General features: G+C 45.5%; 1 protein-coding gene across 5 annotated transcripts in view; it reads left to right on the plus strand.

The window, feature by feature from the left end:
* The window catches only part of CCAR2 (cell cycle and apoptosis regulator 2), a 42,055-nt gene that overhangs the window by 15,885 nt on the left and 6,883 nt on the right, over nucleotides 1-19,287 (plus strand). For all 5 annotated transcript variants that reach the window (XM_061593409.1, XM_061593404.1, XM_061593406.1 and 2 more), the window contains 7 exons: nucleotides 7,806-7,919; nucleotides 9,199-9,362; nucleotides 15,778-15,952; nucleotides 16,586-16,849; nucleotides 17,639-17,869; nucleotides 18,334-18,514; nucleotides 18,926-19,005. In XM_061593409.1, the coding sequence (XP_061449393.1) occupies nucleotides 7,806-7,919; nucleotides 9,199-9,362; nucleotides 15,778-15,952; nucleotides 16,586-16,849; nucleotides 17,639-17,869; nucleotides 18,334-18,514; nucleotides 18,926-19,005 (1,209 nt within the window). The remainder of the gene's footprint in view (nucleotides 1-7,805; nucleotides 7,920-9,198; nucleotides 9,363-15,777; nucleotides 15,953-16,585; nucleotides 16,850-17,638; nucleotides 17,870-18,333; nucleotides 18,515-18,925; nucleotides 19,006-19,287) is intronic.

Below are 19,287 nucleotides of genomic sequence, written 5' to 3' on the forward strand. Positions count from 1 at the left end.
GTAGAGTTGGAAGGGGCCTACAAGGCCATCGAATCCAACCCCCTGCTCAATGCAGGAATCCAAATCAAAGCATTCCTGACAGATGGCTGTCCAGCTGCCTCTTGAATGCCTCCAGTGTTGGAGAGCCCACTACCTCTCTAGGTAATTGGTTCCATTGGCGTATGGCTCTAACAGTTAGGAAGTTTTTCCTGATGTCCAGTGGAAATCTGGCTTCTTGCAACTTGAGCCCATTATTCCGTGTCCTGCACTCTGGGATGATCGAGAAGAGATCCCAGCCCTCCTCTATGTGACAACCTTTCGTGTACTTGAAGAGTGCTATCATATCTCCCCTCAGTCTTCTCTTCTGCAGGCTAAACATGCCCAGTTCTTTCAGTCTCTCCTCATAGGGCTTGTTTTCCAGTCCCCTGATCATCTCTGTTGCCCTCCTCTGAATCTGTTCCAGTTTGTCTGCATCCTTCTTGAAGTGTGGAGGCCAGAACTGGATGCAGTATTCAAGATGAGGACTAACCAGTGCGGAATAGAGGGGAACTAGTACTTCACGCGATTTGGAAACTATACTTCTGTAAATGCAGCCTAATATAGCATTTGCCTTTTTTGCAGCCACATCACACTGTTGGCTCATATTCAGCTTGTGATCAACGACAATTCCAAGATCCTTCTCACATGTCGTACTGCTGAGTCAAGTATCCCCCATATTATAACTGTGCATTTGGTTTCTTTTTCCTAAGTGTAGAACTTTGCATTTATCCCTGTTGAATGTCAATCTGTTGTTTTCAGCGCAATGCTCCAGCCTATCAAGGTTCCTTTGAATTTTCTTTCTGTCTTCCATGGTATTAGCTATGCCCCTCAACTTTGTATCATCTGCAAATATGATAAGCGTGCTTTGTACCTCCTTATCCAAGTTGTTAATAAAAATGTTAGAGCACTGGGCCCAGGACCAAGCCCTGTGGTACCCCACTTGTTACTTCTGCCCAGTTTGAGAAGGAACCATTGATAAGCACTCTTTGAGTATGATTCTGGAGCCAACTGTGGATCCATCTGATAGTTGTTTCATCCAGCCCACATTTAGCTATCTTGCTAATCAGAATATCATGGGGCACTTTGTCAAAAGCTTTGCTGAAATCAAGATATATTATGTCCACAGCATTCCCACAGTCTACAAGGGAGGTTACCCGATCAAAAAATGAGATAAAATTAGTTTGGCACGATTTGTTCTTCATAAATCCATGTTGGCTCCTAGTAATCACTGCATTGTTTTCAAGGTGCTTACAGATTGACTGCTTTATAATCTGCTCCAGAGTTTTTCCAGGGATTGATGTTAGGCTGACTGGTCTGTAGTTCCCCGGTTCCTCCTTCTTGCCCTTTTTGAAGATTGGGACAACATTAGCTCTCCTCCAGTCATCCGGTACTTCACCAGTCCTCCATGATTTTGCAAAGATAATAGAGAGCAGTTCTGAGAGTTCTTCAGCCAGTTCCTTCAATACTCTAGGATGCAGTTTATCAGGCCCTGCCAATTTGAACTCATTCAAAGTGATTAGGTATTCCTTGACCATTTGTCTATCAATCTCAAGGTCAAATCGTGACCCTTGCACTTCATGATTCCCGGGAGGGTCATAGGCCCTTTTTTGGGAGAAGACTGGGCACTTTGCCTTTTCTTTGTCATTTTGCCATCCTCATTGAGTAGCTGTGCCACCATTTCTTTTCTCTGTCTTTTACTGCTGAAGAAAGTTTTTTTATTGCTTTTAACAGAAATGAGCCTCAGCTCATTCTCAGCTTTAGCCTTCCTGACACCATCCCAGGAATTCCGTGATACCTGCCTGTACTCTTCCTTTGTGGCCGCTGCCTTCTTTCCACCTCCTGTATGTGTCCTTTTTTGTTTTCAGGTCACCTCTAAGCTTTTTGTGAAGCCACATTGGCTTCTTCTGCTGTTTTCCCCCTTTTTTTCCTTGTTGGAATTGCTTGCCATTGTGCTTTTAGAATTTCCTTTTTTAGAAACTCCCACCCATCTTGGACTCCTTTTCTCATTAGGGTGGCTTGCCATGGAACCGTACTTACAATTGTTCTGAGTTCATTAAAATCAGCTTCCCTGAAGTCCAGGGTGTGCGTATGGCTACTCTCAGCTTTTGCTTCTGTTAAAATCAAGAATTCAAGTATGGTGTGGTCACTTTCCCCCAGAGTTCCCGTAACTGCCACTTCATCCACCAAATCATCTCTGTTGGTTAGAATGAAGTCCATGATAGCTGATCCTCTGGTTGCTTCCTCCACTTTCTGTAGGAGGAAGTTATCTGCAACACAAGTCAGAAATTTCTTGGAGGGGCCGTGTTTGGCAGAATTTGTCTCCTAATATTTTATTTATTTATTTATTTTATTCAATTTTTTATACCACCTGAAGCCAGAGGCTCTCTGGGCGGTGCACAGCATAGCATAAATACGATGCAATAAAAATACATTAAAATGACAATAGTAACACTAAGCATATGTGTTAAACAATTAACAGCCTGGTCTATGTAACAACAAAAATTTAAGATATTTAAAAAGCCTGGGAAAATAAAAAGGGTTTAACCTGGCACCGAAAAGATAGAAGTGTAGGCGCCAGGTGAACCTCGTCGGGGAGACTATTCCATAGTTCGGGGGCCACCACTGAAAAGGCCCTAGATCTCGTTACAACCCTCCGAGTCTTTCTGTGAGTCGGAACTCGGAGGAGGGCCTTTGATGTTGAACGTAGTGAACAGGTAGGTTCATATCGGGAGAGGTGTTCCGCTAGGTATTGTGGTCCCGCACCATGTAAGGGTTTATAAGTCAAAACTAGCACTTTGAATTTGGCCCGGAAACCGATAGGTAACCAGTGCAAACGCGCCAGAACAGGTGTTGTATGTGTGGACCGTCTGGTCCTAGTCAACAGTCTGGCTGCTGCGTTTTGCACTAGCTGTAGTTTCCGAACTGTTTTCAAAGGCAGCCACATGTAGAGTGCATTGCAATAGTCCAATCTAGAGGTTACCAGAGCATGCACAACTGAGGCGAGGTCGTCGCTGTCCAGATAGGGACGTAGCTGGGCTACCAACCGAAGGTGGTAGAACGCATTCCGTGCCACCGAGGCTACCTGAGCCTCAAGAGACAGGAATGGATCAAACAAAACCCCCAAGCTACGAACCTGTTCCTTCAAGAGGAGTGTAACCCCATCCAGAACAGGTTGAACATCTACCATCTGGGCCAAGAAGGCACTCACCAACAGCGTCTCAGTCTTGTCAGGATTGAGCCTCAGTTTGTTAGCTCTCATCCAGTCCGTTATCGCGGCCAGGCAACGGTTCAGCACATCAACAGCCTCTCCTGAGGAAGATGAAAAGGAGAAATAGAGTTGCGTGTCATCAGCATACTGGTGACAACGCACTCCAAAACTCCTGATGACCGCGCCCAGCGGCTTCATGTAGATATTAAAAAGCATGGGGGACAGAACCGATTCCTGTGGGACTCCACAAGGGAGAGTCCAGGGTATCGAGCAGTGCTCCCCAAGCCCTACCTTCTGGAGGCGGCCCACCAAGTAGGAGCAGAGCCACTGCCACGCAGTACCTCCAACTCCCAACTCCGTGAGTCTCCCCAGAAGGATACCATGGTCGATGGTATCAAAAGCCGCTGAGACATCAAGGAGAATCAACAGAGTTACACTCCCCCTGTCTCTCTCCCGACATAGGTCATCATAGATATCGGGATAATTGGAATTCCCATTACTACTACACCAGTAGTAGACTCCAAGCACCACATTCCTTTGTTACTTGCCCCATTAATTTGGTGGAGCTACCAAGCTCATCTTCCTGTATTTCTGTGCAGGGACATAGCGGAACTCCACCTCCCTTTATATTCCTTGTGTTCTTCTTGAACAAGTTGTATCCTTCAGTTGCTGTATTCCAGTCATGGGAGTCATCCCACCAAGTTTCAGTTATACCTATCAAGTCGTAATTGCCCACCTGTATTAAGAGTTCAAGTTCGTCCTACTTGTTTCCCATGCTCTACGCATTAGTATACAGACATCAAAGACCATGTGATTTATGGCTTGGCTTCCTTACTACATTTTTCTGAGGGCTGTTACTGGGCCCTATTAGAGCTAATCTCTTTGCTACTGTGCATAAGCGTTCATCAGTCGTTCCCACCAAGTTTACGTCTCCCTCCCCTTTAGGATTCAGTTTAAAGCCCTCCTGATGAAATTCTCCATGCTGTGGCCAAACACATTCTTCCCAGTCCTTGTGAGATGCAACCCATCACTTGCCAGCAGTCCATCTTCCAGGAACCATAGCCCATGGTCCCAGAATCCAAATCTCTCATGGGTGCACCACCTTCATAGCCATTCATTCACACGGAGTATTTTTCTTTCCCTTTCTACTCCTAAGTACTGGAAGGATGGATGAAAAAACTATCTGGGCCCAAAGTCCTTGAGTTTCCTTCCCAGAGCTTCAAAGTCTGATGTGATTTCTTCATAGCTCCGTTTGACAGTCTCATTTGTGAGGAGAAAGGGATACCTGTCGGTGGGACTGATGAGTGATGGCAACCCTTCTGTCACATTTCTAATCCGTCCTCCTGGTAGACAGCATACCTGGCGAGTCCACGGATCTTCTCGGCATACTTGAGTTTCGATCCCACGCAGTAGGGAGTCTCCCACTACTAGTACTCTTCTCTTCTTGTTGTGGGGCGTGGTTTCATTGTCCCTGCTTGATTGAGCTTCAGCCTCTTGCTCGTTGTCGCACGGGGTCTCCTGCAATTCTTCCACCACAGGCTGTCCTCCAGTCTCATCCTCAAGTGGTTGAAAGCGGTTCCATAGTTCCACTGGTGAAGGGTGTCTTCTAGCTCTTCTGCTCCTAACTGTCACCCTTTCCCACGGAGTTTCCTCCACTTCATTGTTCCTTTCCAAAGCAGTCTCCTCTTCTGCTACCTCATGCTGTTGCTCTTCCACCTCCACTTCTCTTTGCTGCTGCTGTTCCAGCGTTCTTTCTAAGAACTCTTCATCTTCTCTTATAGTCCTCAGTGTGGCCACCCGCCGTTCCAGGCCTCTCACTTTTTCTTCCAACAGTGCCATGAGCTTGCACTTGTTGCAGGTGTATGCCATGTTGTTCTCAGGCAAGAAAACAAACATGGCACACACCTTGCAGGTCACAACCACTGGAGTATCCTTCCCGTTCATACTCTCTTCTACCTTTTGTTTCTTTCTAACTACTTGTTTTGGAGTGTCCTGTGCTTCAGGGTAAACTTGAGAGTCCCACTAGTATGCAGTGTGCTGTACAAGGAGAATTAGTAATTTGTTTGGGGTTTTTTTATGGACCTCCCCTTTGACCTTCCCTGTCGAACTCCTTTGTCAAACTGCTGTTCGCTCCTGCCTGTTTGCTCGCTCTCTGAAAGCTGGCTTGCTTATATGTCCTCACCTGTAGATCAACTGAGACAGCTCCCTCTGCTCTGCTCCGCTCTGTTAGGAGTCAAGAAGCAGAATGAGAGTCCCAGCACACACAGGTGCTGCTTGTTGCTCTCAGCAGTTCTCAGGCCACGCCCTTAAGCCAATAGCTATCAGGCCACACCTCTTATTTACTAACCTGTTCAGCTTCACCTCCTCTGTTACTAATGCTTCATCCCATCACGCTAGTGGGAGTCCAGTCTAGGCATCAGTCTGCTTTCCCTTTACAGATATAGCTAAAGCCCAGTGCTGCCTTGGGCATGTTATCTATGTTGAACACACCACTTCACAGATTCATCTGAGGTTGGCTGGGTGTCCTGGGATTAACTGACTTCCTCTTTGCCCATACATGGCTGGTGCCAAAACTAAATGGAATTGGAGAGTTGTCAAAGGAGTCATTTCCATTGTATCAGTTCTGTTACCAAAAAACTCTCAACTTCTACAATATGGGTAATGCTGGATAATAATAGTAATAGCAATATTATTATTAAGTAATGCCTTTCTCCAAAGAAACTTATGGCATCATAAAAACAATCAATCAATCAGTTTAAACCAACTTTAACCTAAAACCAGAGAGCATTAGTTAAAACCCAAAAGCAGTACAAGAGTGCCTAATCATCTGCTAAAAGCTTGGTGAGAGAGAAACATTTTTACCATGATGGAGTTTTACAGTGTTGGCTTCCTAGGGCCAGTGAGATTAGTGATATTTTTTTGTGCTGAAATCATTGAATTTTCTTGTGCTTCAAATAGATGAGCTCTGAAAAGTTATATCTAATAGGCAGAGCTCTTTGAACTTCAGTATTTGATTAAGGGGAAAAATAAAATGGGTTTTAAAATGACATATTCAAACAATTTCAAAGGTTTCTTTGAAATTTATTTTTATTGGAATACTGGTAAATATTGTAAGACATGATGATTCAATAGCATGTATTTTCCTTTATGTAAATTTAATGGGGGGGGGGAAGGAAGTCACTGAGTATTTGAATTTAAGTGTGCCAAGAGAGCTGTATGCTTATATTAAATAAGCATGTATGCTTGCAAGAGAAAGTCACTTGAAAAAATTCTAATTACAATCGTGAAACAGCTCAGTTTGACTGGCATTGTATCCAATGCATTTTTTTCAAAATGAGCTTTCCCCCCAGGAAAAATATAGCAGTGGAAAATTTTCTCCACCATATATCACTGTAATGAGGTTGCAACCACCAAAAAGGCCCCGTTTCTCTTTCTTAACCTCATAAGCTAAGGGTCTCATTTCATGAGATTCATTTGGGGAAGGTGTCCCCTTAAGGGATAAATAGAAGCAGACTTTGCCCATCTTTGCACGCTTGCCTGTCTTTGCACATCTGTCTGTTTCCACCAGCCTTTTAGAGGCACGAACTCAAAGCTATGTGTACTATCGTATTCCCTGCTTAACCTTCCTTGGGATTGTGCCATTTCAGAAGGCAGTGCTCTCATGCATTCACACTTAAACAACAGAACTTTTCTTTCTCTGCTGGTGTTTTAAAGAAGGAAAGCTTAGAGAGACTATCAGGATGATGACTTTTCTGTCGTATATCAAATTCTGCATGTGTGTCTGTTGGAGGTCACAGGCACATGGAACCCATCAGATGTCAACACAAAACTTGCTTCACCTACCCTTCAGTTTGTATCCTCTTCCAGACATAATTCTGTAGACAGGATCTGTAGAGCTGTGCTCTGTGATTGAATTTAGGGGAAGATATGGGCCCTTCCTCTCCTACCACTTTCTCTGTATTCTATGTATCCATCTTTCTAAGAGGTTTATATCCCATCTTTCTTTTTAAACATTTTAAATTTAATTTTAAACGTAATATGGATTTTAATTTATAAACTCAATGGCAATTCTATTTCGGATTTTTATCATGTTATATTTTTCACACTTGCTGATATTTTAATTGTGATTTTATTTGTTGTACACCGCCCTGAGAGCTTTCTGCTATAGGGCGGTCTAGAAATGTAATTAAATAAATAAATAAAATAAATAAATTTCTATTAAAGTGTTCCAAGGTGGCTTAGATTTTTTTTTTTAATCATCTAAATAATACAAGGCAACAACAGATAAAAACCAGTATTGGGGAATGTAACATTATGAATATTTTAAATATACTGCCCTTGTGCACTGTTTTGCTAATTCCCTTTTCAGTATGAACAGTGCAATATCCTGCGTGCATTGGGGGTGGAGGATGGGGAGAGGTCACTCCCATACCTGTGAAGCTGTATTATACTCTGTATTAAGCTGTCCAAGTCCCTGGACAGAGATATTCCCTATTTGAGATGCCAGTGACTGAACGTGGGACATCCTGCATGCCATGCTTTTTCCTTGTCACTAAGTTGTGGCCTCTCACCAATGTAGGTTTTGCTGCTCTCGTCTCCGGGCATTGAAGAATTTTATCGCAATTGTTTGCTATATATTGAAGATCCCAGTGACCAGCGGGAGAGTCCTAACCACCCAACAAAGCAAATTAAGGTGAGAATCCTCTGGTTCAAGAGAGGGCAATGCAGAGGAATGCTAGACTTGACCTTGTGCAAGAAGTAGGGAGGACCAGGGTACTTGAATCACTGGGAGGAGTTCCAAGACATGAGAAGAGCTAAGATAATAAGCTGGAGTTAGACTTGTATGGGATTAGGCTGGAGACTGGAAGAGCGATTGGGGAGAAAAAACTCATGGACACCTTCCATATTATGGTGACCTGTGGTTTAAAACAATATATTTAGATTGATTTAATACTTATGAATGAGAGCTAGTGTGGCGTAGTGGTTAGAATGTTGGACTACGACCTGGGAGACCAGGGTTCGAATCCCCACACAGCCATGAAGCTCACTGGGTGACCTTGGGCCAATCACTGTCTCTCAACCTCAGAGGAAGGCAATGGTAAACCACCTCTTACCATGAAAACCCTATTCATAGGGTGACTGTAAGTGACTGGAAGGCAGTCCATTTCCATTTTCAATACTTATGAACAGTATATTGTGATTTCTGTTCCAGTGGGATATAGAATGGCTTTCCTCTCACATGAAAGGGTTTTGATTTCCCCCCTTTCATCAGTGGTACCAGGAGTTCCCACATCTAGAGACATTGGATGATATAGGTGTTGCACATTAAAAACTTATTTTTGGAAGCATATATTTGGAGTCAGCAACAACCTTACCCACAGGTTAGGTGGACTACAAACTGTTGTGAGAGGTTGGTTGCCTTTTATAGGAACATAAGAACATACTTAAGATTTTTTAGTAGCATAATGTGCAAAGTGTCTTACATCTCTTATTTAATTTGCCCTGCACCAAGCTAGATCGGCTGCTGCTATTCCCCTTTTATAGCTTGAAAGCGGAGGCTGACAGTGGCATGTCTACAGCTACTCTGAGTTCATAGTCAAGCAGAAATGCAAATTCAGATCTTCTGCCCAGCACACCGTTTGCTGACCCACACTGCCTTTCCTTTTGGAGTTGTTTACTCTGCAAGCCCTTTTTGATTATGCCCTTCCTCTCCCCTGCTTGTGGCTCGTTGAATTTTGGATTGGACAGGTTGTGGCTGGTCTAGCATTAGGTTTGATTACTGGTCTCCCAGTTTTCTGTTGGGAAAGAGATGTGCTGATCAGGTCTGATTGGGGGCCACGGGCAGCATTGACACATGCTTACAAAGTGCAGGAGTTTAAGGCAATTAAGGCTTTGACCTGAGCTTCAACCCCCTTCCAAGATCTGGGTGTGGAGCTGACTAGTTTGTGTACTCACCATTTCTCTTTCCTTAGTTCTTGCTGGGAAAGAAAGTGGATGAAGCAGTGCTGATTGGAGGGGAGTGGTCCCCATCTCTGGATGGTCCTGACCCAGCTGCAAACCCCATGGTTCTGATTCGCACAGCCATTCGTTGCACCAAAGCACAGACTGGTTTGGACTTGAGTGGCTGCACTAAATGGTGAGTGTTGCTTTTGTGCTGCTGAGATGGGCCTTCTTTTTCCTTGTTGGAATTGGAGACTGTGGGTCTCTTTAGGGCTGGGGTGGGGAACCCTTTTCAGCCTAAGGTTTGCGTTCCCTTTTGGGTCACCTTACTGGGGCTCCAAGCCGGCGGTGGGTGGGCAGAGGCAAAGATGGGATGAACCAATCGATGCGACTTTTGCTTTTCTGCAGTAGGCTACATTCCACACCTCGTCAAGGAATCAAGAGGTATTATCACAGTTCAAGGATAAATTCCAGTCAGGCCAAAAAGCATTCAAGGAGGGTGTAGAGCATGGCTGTTAGCGGGCAAGGCCTACAGGGGAGTCCTGAGGGCTACATTCTTCTCTCATGTCTGAGTTTCCCCTGGTTTAGAGAGAGTGTTTGTGTGTGTGTGTGTGTGTGTGTGTATAATACAATTATAGAATAGTAGAGTTGGAAGGGGCCAATAAGGCCATCAAGTCCAACCTCCTGCTCAATGCAGGAATCCAAATTGAAGCATTCCTGACAGTTGGCTGTCCAGCTGCCCCTCCAGTGTTGAAGAGCCCACTACCTCTCTAGGTAATTGGTTCCATTGTCGTATGGCTCTAATAGTTAGGAAGTCTTTCCTGATGTTCAGTCGAAATCTGGCTTCCTGCAACTTGAGCCTATTATTCTGTGTCCTGCACTCTGGGACGATCGAGAAGAGATCCCAGCCCTCCTCTGTGTGATAACTTTTCATGTACTTGAAGAGTGCTATCAGTCTTCTCTTCTGCAGGCTAAACATGCCCAGTTCTTTCATAGGGCTTTGCTTCCAGTTCCCTGATCATCCTTGTTGCCCTCCTCTGAACCTGTTCCAGTTTGTCCGCATCCTTCTTGTACTCAAGATGAGGCCTAACTGAATAGGGGGGAACTAATACTTCACGCGATTTGGAAACTATACTTCTGTTAATGCAGTCTAATATAGCATTTGCCTTTTTTGCAGCCACATCACACTGTTGGCTCATTCAGCTTGTAATCAACAACAATTTCAAGATCCTTCTCGCATATCGTATTGCTGAGCGACGTATCCCACATCTTATAACTGTGCATTTGGTTTCTTTTTCCTAAGTGTAGAACTTTGCATTTATCCCTGTTGAATTTCATTCTGTTGTTTTCACCCCAATGCTCCAGCCTATCAAGGTCCCTTTGAATTTTCTTTCTGTCTTCCATGGTATTAGCTGTGCCCCCCAATTTTGTATCATCTACAAATTTGATAAGCATGCTCTGTACCTCCTCATCCAAGTCGTTAATAAAAATGTTGAGGAGCACTGGGCTCAGGACTGAGCCCTGTGGTACCCCACTTGTTACTTCTGCCCAGTTTGAGAAGGAACCATTGATAAGCACTCTTTGAGTACGATTCTGGAGCCAGCTGTGGATCCACCTGATAGTTGTTCCATCCAGCCCACATTTAGCTAGCTTTCTAATCAGAATATTATGGGGCACTTTGTCAAAAGCTTTGCTGAAGTTGAGATATATTATGTCCACAGCATTCCCACAGTCCACAAGGGAGGTTACCCGATCAAAAAACGAGATAAGATTAGTTTGGCAGGATTTGTTCTTCATAAATCCATGCTGGCTCCTAGTAATCACTGCATTGTTTTCAAGGTGCTTACAGATTGACTGCTTTATATTCTGCTCCAGAGTTTTTCCAGGGATTGATGTTAGGCTGGCTGGTCTGTAGTTCCCCTGTTCCTCCTTTTTGAAGATAGGAACAGTCATCTGGTTCTGAGAGTTCTTCAGCCAGTTCCTTCAATACTCTAGGATACAGTTTCTCGGGCCCTGCCGATTTGAACTCGTTCAAAGTGATAAGGTATTCCTTGACCGTTTGTCTGTCAAGCTCAAGCTCCAATCCTGCCCCTTCTCCTTCATGTTTCCTGGGAGGGTCATAGACCCTTTTTTGGGAGAAGACTGAACCAAAGTAGGAATTGAGGACTTCTGCCTTTCCCCCCACTTTTTAAATGTTGCTGTTATGTTTATTTTTATTGCTTGCCATCTTTATTTTTTATTGTTAATTATTGATTGTTGATTTGTTAAGGGGTTTACATAAGTTTCCTTTGTCACCAAATGAATATAGGCAGGATATAAATGCCCAACATGAAAACTGGACATTAGAAATTTAAAACAGTTAATGTGGCCTGATGACGTGGACAAGGTGCTTGCGATGATGTGGCCAGCAACGTGTCCTCTCGACCCTTGCCCTTTTTGGCTTATTAAAGTTTGCCGAGGGGGTCTGACTGAGTGGATCCAGGGTGTGGTCAGCGCATCAATGAAGGAGGGAGTGGTTCCAGCCATCTTGAAAGAGGCGGTGATCCAACCACTCCTGAAAAAGCCCACCCTGGACCCATTGGTTTGTGACAACTACCGACCGGTTGCAAATACCCCCTTTTTAGGGAAGGTGATTGACAGGGTTGTGGCGCAGCAATTGCAAGTACTCTTGGATGAAACAGATTATCTTGACCCATCCCAGTCTGGGTTCAGGCCTGGTTATGGGAATGAATCAGCCTTGGTCGCCCTGATCAGGACAGGGGGAGTGCGACCCTGTTCAAGTAAGAACTTGATCTCTCAGCGGCTTTTGATACCATTGACTTCTGGGTCCACTTGGTGAGATGGGTATTGGAGGGTCGCATTGGGTAACTTTCGGCCCTCTGGCTTCTTTGTGATTTACATGCATAGTTCATGCTAGTGTGCAGCAGGAGTCTCTGTGATATGAAGCATTGAACAGATTGTAGGGGATAGGGAGAGCCTAGGAACAACTGCACGTGAGCTGGAGCCCAAGATCATCATTTCTGAGGCAAGCTATTCAAATACCCACTAGTCATGTTAATGTGTTACAGCAAACTAAACAAAAAATAAAGTTATGTGGCGCCTCACAGACTGACTTTCTTGTACTGGAGCCCTGTTTATGCATCTGATGGTGGGCTCTAGTCCACGAGCACTGATGTCACAATAAATCTGTTTGTCTTTAAGATGCTGCAGGACTCTGTCTCTCTGTTTTATCGTTCAGGAGCACAGTGGCATGCTGTTGTTGTTTGGCTAGCTTGACCACTAGGTGGCTGCCTTTTGTAATGAGTTTCATGTTAGCAAGTTGGTCTGTTACATTGAGTCTTATTTTTATGCACATGCTGTTCAAAAAAAGTACGTCAGTTGTGTTCTGAAATACATTGTTGGAATGTGAGGGAGGCTGTTGGGGTGAGATCTTGAAAGTTTATTTTTCTGTATTTTTCAGAAGTGCCCAGCAGCAGTGAGCTGGACTAATGAGAATCTTTTCTGTTCAGCCGGCTAGATCCTAGTCTCCTGCAGGCTGCCCACATGTCTGTCACCTGACATCATTGTAATAACAGGCAACAATGTCAAAAGGGCTTGCTGTCAGCAGTGATCAGCTGATTAGTGCTGACAGTGAGCCCTGCTTGGTTCATTTGCAGGTGTAGCATGGATTCAAATTGTGTCTGCAAACTAACTTTTTTCCTCTGCAGACCAGCAAACCTGTCTCTTCTACAAAAGAAAAATGTCTGTGTGCAGTTTGACTCCAAACCATGCCTGCAAACAGACAACTTCTCAGGGACTCATCAGTGAACCCTGTTTGCCAAGAAGCAATGGGGATCACACTTCAATCTCCCAATGGTTGCTTTGCAGCCACATCGTTACCTGTCCAACATCTAACATCAAGTGTGGGACAAGTGGGTGTGGTTTGGAAACAATGGCCTCATGGGCCAAATTAGGACCCCTTCTGGGCCTAATTTGGTCTGCAGGCTGTAGATTCCCCATGCCTGATATGGGAATGTCTGAAATTTTAACTCTAGAAAATGCCCTATTTTCCACATTCCCTCCTACCTTTGTAAAGCTAATTTGATGAGAGATAGTGTGTATTTTAACTTAACCCATGAACCAAAGGCTCAGCCATATTCTGTAATTGGTGATAGAAGCTGTTTCTGCTTCCTCTTATCTGTAGCAGTAGAGTAAAGGCAGCCTCATTCTGAGATGTCACTAGGAGAGAAGAGACTTCTCTGTGGTTAGGAAGCACCAATGCATGGAATAGGTGAATATGCAGAAGGCATGGATGGATATGGGTCCCGCCAGGAAGGCTACCCAGACACAAGGGCTTTTGCCCAGTCTGTCAGGGTGAGTGTCCTTGGGGCGATACTCCAGGAAAAAGCCTGTTGGTGATGCCATCCTACCCAAGAGCTGTGTGCTGCTGGTTCCCTAGAAGTCCTGCAGATGCTTTTGCACGTGAGCTCTTTGGAGTCAGTGAAGACTTCATAAGATCAGACCTCCAGCCAATCAACACTGAGGGAACAAGCCAGTATTTGGAGCACATTGGTTTGGTTGGTAGCAGCATGGCTATATATAGATCCCTTGTGCTGGGTAACCATGGCAACGGATCTTATTTTGCTTAAACCTGGCTGCACATGTGACTTGTTTGGGAAGTAACAGATGCGGGAAGATGGGAGCTTCTGGGCCTCTGAAGCTTTACCACCTGTTGAATTCAGTCTTGGAATTCAGTCTTGGAGGACTTTTTCATCAGAAACTGGCTTCTTCTGTTCTGTAGTGCTGAACAAAGCTGAGCCTGTTTTGGGATAAAGTCCAGTGCCATGGGCAACTGCAGTAGATGAAGTTGGTGGAATGAATGACTCTGAAGATCAGGATTATGGAACCGTGCTAGGCCAGGAAGCACCAGAGAGCTACTGCTAGGTTCTTGGTTAATCACTGGATTCTGTGGAAGGAATGGGTGGTGGACCAGTATTCTTTGGGCAAATGTCACCAGCTGGGTTGGGGTGTAGAGCTTTTTGCTAGGTAATTTATTTATAAAATTTATGTACTGCTCCTTTTTTTAGGTGTACGCTGAAAATGTTTTGTATGTTAACTTAAAACATGCAAAGTGTGAATGCTCAGAACACAGAGAGTGGCCTGTCCAGAAGGTGGGATTATCTCCTCTTGAGTACACATTGAGCACCAAACCCACGCCTGCTGTTGCATAATGAGCAAAATAGCCTATGATGCAAATTGTTCAGATTCCCCGGATATATCTGAGACTCAAAAGATCTGGAAATCACTTCAAAATTCAACTTAACAACTTGTGGCAACATGTAGGAGGGGGAAAAGAGATCCGTTTTTGAAAGATTTCCCCCAAAGCAAGAGAAGAACATTTGTGTGAGGAAGTCAAATCCGCATCTGTATTCTTGTAACAGGGTTGCTGAGGCTCTCTAGGCCAGCCTTTCCAAACTAGTGTGCCTCCAGATGTTGTGGGACCACAACTCCCATCAGCCAGCATTGCCAATGGTCAGGAAGATGGGAATTGTGGTCCAACAACATCTGGAGGCACACTGGTTGGGAAAGGCTGCTCTAGGCAATGGAGTCAAGGAAAGTGTGCAAGCTCCTTTGCATTGTCAGGTGATTTGAACAAGTGAGCCCAGCCACACAGCCAGGGCAGGGAACCTTTTTTGGGTTGCGAGTCTCATTTCCTCAGGGCTAATATGTCGGGGGGGCCTGGTGCCTAAAGTGGGTGGAGCACCCCTTTCTATCTGCCACCCCAATTTTTCCAACTTGTCACCAGCTTGAAATTAGGCTCAGAGAGAGAGAGAGAGGCAAAGAAGTCCCTGCATCCCTGTCTGCTGTGACTCAATATCCCAGGAGTCCCATTTCCTCCTCCCCTCCACTGTTAATCTGTATTCTGTCAGTTCTTTTTTTTCAAAAAGGGGAAATGCAAATAGCATCACATACACAGATTACAAGTGTATACTAATTATCTAATTTGCATAGCTTAATTCCATTGCAGAGATGGGGTTTAATTAAATGTCTGAGGGCCCTCTCGTGCCTTTAAAGTAGAAATCCTTCACTGCACTTACCGGTTTGTTGTTGTGACATAACTCCTGTTTTTCAGAAATCATTCTGTGTTTTGGTTATTTTTTAGTAGCTTCTCTAGAAATGAGGCACCTCCCCCTGGCAGTCTTGCATCCCTTGTCATTTGTCTTGATGAAATTCTGAGTTCTGTGAAGCTCAAAGCTTACACACTTCCCTCATTTGTTGGTGCAATAACTCTATCCCTGCTCTACTTCTCCTGGAATTTAGAGCAATCTGTCCAGGAGGCTGATGCTGATGGTGTTTGAGCTTGATACATGGACAGGACTGAGAGTGTTTTGAGTTCAGTGACTCTTCTGCCAAGACTGTCCAGCCCAAGCAAGCACCTCCCAGAGTGCTGTAACTGGCCTGGGATGCACCCAGTGTATTCCTTTTGAGACTACTAAGGGAGGGATAGACCTGCATACAGCCCTCATCCAACTCCAGCAAAACTGTGCTTTGTGGGACTGCACTCCAAACTTTGGCATCTTGCTGCCTCTCTCTTTAGCTTGTTCCTCTCTCCCCCCCCAAAAAAAAATCAGGTTCCAGTTTGCTGAGTTCAGATACCTTCGCGAGGGAAGCCCATCTCATCAGGAGCGGACAATGGTCTTCCTGCCAGATATTTGGAGCTGTATGCCATCTCTTGAAGAATGGGAAGCCTTGTGCAAGCAGAAAGCAGAAAAAGCTCCTCCACCGTCAGAAGAGAAAGCCAAGATGGTAAGAATGGGTTGGAATTGGACAGAAAGTTAGCCAGGACAGGAAATGGCCAGACATACCTGGTAGCCTACAGCACTGTTGTTCAACCTTGGGCCCCCAGATGTTGTTGGACTGCAACTCCCACCATTCTTAGCCATTGGCTAAACTGGCTGGGGTTGATGGGAGTTGTAATCCAACAACATCTGGGGACCCTAGGTTGAAGAACAGCGGCTTACAGCATGACAGGTAAAAGGGAAAGGATCTTAGCTCCAAATCCACCTTCAATCTGGTCCAGAAGGACCAGGGTTGCAGCTTGGAGGAAGGACTGTGTTACAGCATCTGCTTTATGTGCGAAATGTCCCAGATTCAATTTCTGGCATCTCCAGGTGGGGCTGGAAGAGACCCCTGCCTGAAACCCTAGAGAGCTGCCATATAGATGGTATGAAATACATAGGCTAACTTAGTATAAGGCAGCTTCCTATGTTCCTATGACTTGAGTCATGGGTCAGTCTCCTTTGCTTTGTGGGAGTTGAAGTAGATAGTTAGAATGGGTCTTGGCTTTGCTTTCCAGTTGAAACTAGCCATTAGTCTCGGCTCATGAGTACATACTTCATCCCAGATAGGGGTTGTTGCATCCATTCTGCTCCTAAACAGGAAGAGGAAACTGTACAGACCTCCGAATCATGCTCTGAGCAGGAGATGGAGACCAGCGAACAGGAAGTAGACTCCAGAAAACCTGCCCCTGAGCCAGCTGTTGAGACCCCGGCACCTGAAGCAGAGGCCCCAACTCCTCCCTTGGAGCCTGCCATTGTTGCCCATCTGCAGCCAGCACTGCAGGGTGGGCAGCCCAGCTGCACCAACATCTCTTTTTGCACCCTGCTGGAGTACAGGCGACAGCGGGAGAAACTCTCCTTTGAGGTAGGCTTCATTTCTTTGGGATCTGGCTTCTATTTGGGAGGCTTGTATGCTGAGCTGCCTCTCTTCTCCTGACTCCTGTTGCCACTTCCTCTCCAAGTAACCTTCCCTGCAGCTGAGTACTGAGGTCTGCCTCTTAGGCTCTGAGGGTGCATGCACATCTCGAGCAAGCTGTCCTACACTTGTGGTCAAACCAGCTCAGCAGCCTCTTGTGGTGTAGGTAGTTCAAAGAATCCAGCAGAAGTTACTGCGGAAGCCTTCTGTGTTTAGGATTTTCTGCTGCTTCTCCTGGTCCAGCCACAAGCTTGTGTCAGGGGTGCTTGGGAGGAGAGGATGCTAGGGGAAGTGGTGAAGCATCGGGTGCCAAGTTCAGGTAGGGCTGGGAGTGCCCCATCTGAGACTCTGGAGACCCACTGCCAGTTAGTGTAGGCAGTACTGAGGTACATGGACCCATGAGCAGCTTCCTGTTGTCCCTATCAGAAATGGTCAGTGGGGCCATCAGAAGATGTCTTCCTGGAGTGGAGGTGGGGATGGGTGGGTGGATGGATGAGCCTTTGCAGGTGGAGGGAGCAGAGCCAAAAGTAGATGAGGCTTTGTGGGGATAGGTTCAGCGCCGGGTGGATTGCAGCTCTTGCCCTTTGGAAGGTTTTCATATTTGGTATGTTCACCGTTAAGGTGTTTGTGCAGACATGCACGCACCTGCCCATTTCTGTGGTGTACTTCTGTAGGCCTCAAGCTCTTTCCTTGTATTTTGCTCACTGCTCTGCCTCTTTCGCTCTCTCCACCCCTGAGGTGGCAGTGGTGGCAGAGTTCTTCCAGGAGATGCTCCAACGAGATTTTGGCTATAAGCTCTACAAGGCATTACTGGCCTTGCCGGAGAAGGACGAGCCAGTGGAGGCAAAGAACCCCGAGCAGGAGAAAGCAGCCGACTCGGAGAAGGAGGGAGAGAATGAGCTAAAAGAAGAGCCTCAAGAGAATCTGGGGGCAGAGGGAGGACCCGAAAATAGCCAGAAGGAAGCTCAGGCGAGTGCTTTCAGGTGTCTTTGCATTAGATGGGCCATTTTCCTTATCCAGCAGTCAGGCTCTTCTTATGATCTTATGCGTCTGGCTCCATTTGCTTGGGCCATAGAGGTCTGTCTCGCTGTCATATTGGAACTAAGAGCACCCAGCGGCTTTTGAAAGCATACATGGAGGGATTGGTGTGCAGGGCTGCAAATATCTAGCCCTCGTGACCATACCTGTTGAAATCTCAGAAGCCAGAGGGGGTGGCTAATTTAAATTCCTAGTGATCATGGACAGTGTCTCAGCTGCTGCTTTTGGAGGCGTCTCCAATGGGCCTTTTCCATTATGCAAAAACAAGATTGTACAAATTATGAAAATTGAGTATATTTACATAAACTGCAGCATTTGGAATTGTTTTTTTTTAAAAAAACAAACAAACTGGTGCAGTGTACAAAGTCCTGTTTATGCTCTCTTCACTCCTGTAGAAGGAGGCGGCTGGGGATCCTGAGCAGAAGCCTGCAGGTCAAGACGGAGCCAGTTCAGCGAAGGAGAAGGACAGCAGGAATGCCAAAGCAGAACTGAAGGATTCCCCAGATGAGCTCTGTGAGCTGAGCTTAGAGGATGACCTGCTGCTGCTGAGAGAGGAGGAGGAGGAGGAGGATTTTGGTAGGTAATGTAGAAATTCTACAGTGTGAAGTTAGGGTATAGCTACCCGCACTGAGGGTGTAAACGGGGAGTGCGCGTGCGTGCGTGAGAGAGAGAGAGAGAGAGAGAGAGAGAGCGCGCCATGATTCTGCCTACAGACACTGTACCTACCAACATGTTTAATTGTAGGGAAGATGCAAGTTAAAAGAGGCATGTCCATTGGCTCTCCTTAGCCCTAGTAGGGAAGATTAAGGTCCAAGGGTTCCTTTCTCATGGCCTATTATCTGCTTCAGGCAAGTCAGTGGTATCTCCACAGAGGACGATCTACGGTTGAGGTTGTTTGGGAGACACTCTGCTATACACTCGAGTCTCTTGTGGTGAGCACTTAGCAGAAGTCAGCATCTGAAGCCAATCATGCTGCCTTTCCCACAGGTGTCAAGTTGGAAGATGCTGAAGTGAGATCAGTTGCATCAAACCAATCAGAGATGGAGTTCTCCTCACTTCACGATGTGGTCAGTGACCATCCCCTCCTCTACTTTGGACTCTGTAGGTTAGAAATTCTAGGAATTGTATTAGGGTCTGTCTTGTCCCATGTCAGAATCGTGGAGGTTAATATTAGCTGCCCTGGAAACACACTGAGTTACTGATTTAGTGATCCTGTCGAATTTTGAGTCATTTGAGAGAAACAGCAGTCTGTTTCAAAATTATGAACAGAAAATTACTTAACCCAGATCCATATTTTAGGCAAATTTGCATGAACTTACTAAGCCATGAATGCACAGTTTTATGGCTGG

Source organism: Rhineura floridana, chromosome 12 (assembly GCF_030035675.1).
Source record: "Rhineura floridana isolate rRhiFlo1 chromosome 12, rRhiFlo1.hap2, whole genome shotgun sequence".
NCBI lineage: Eukaryota > Metazoa > Chordata > Lepidosauria > Squamata > Rhineuridae > Rhineura > Rhineura floridana.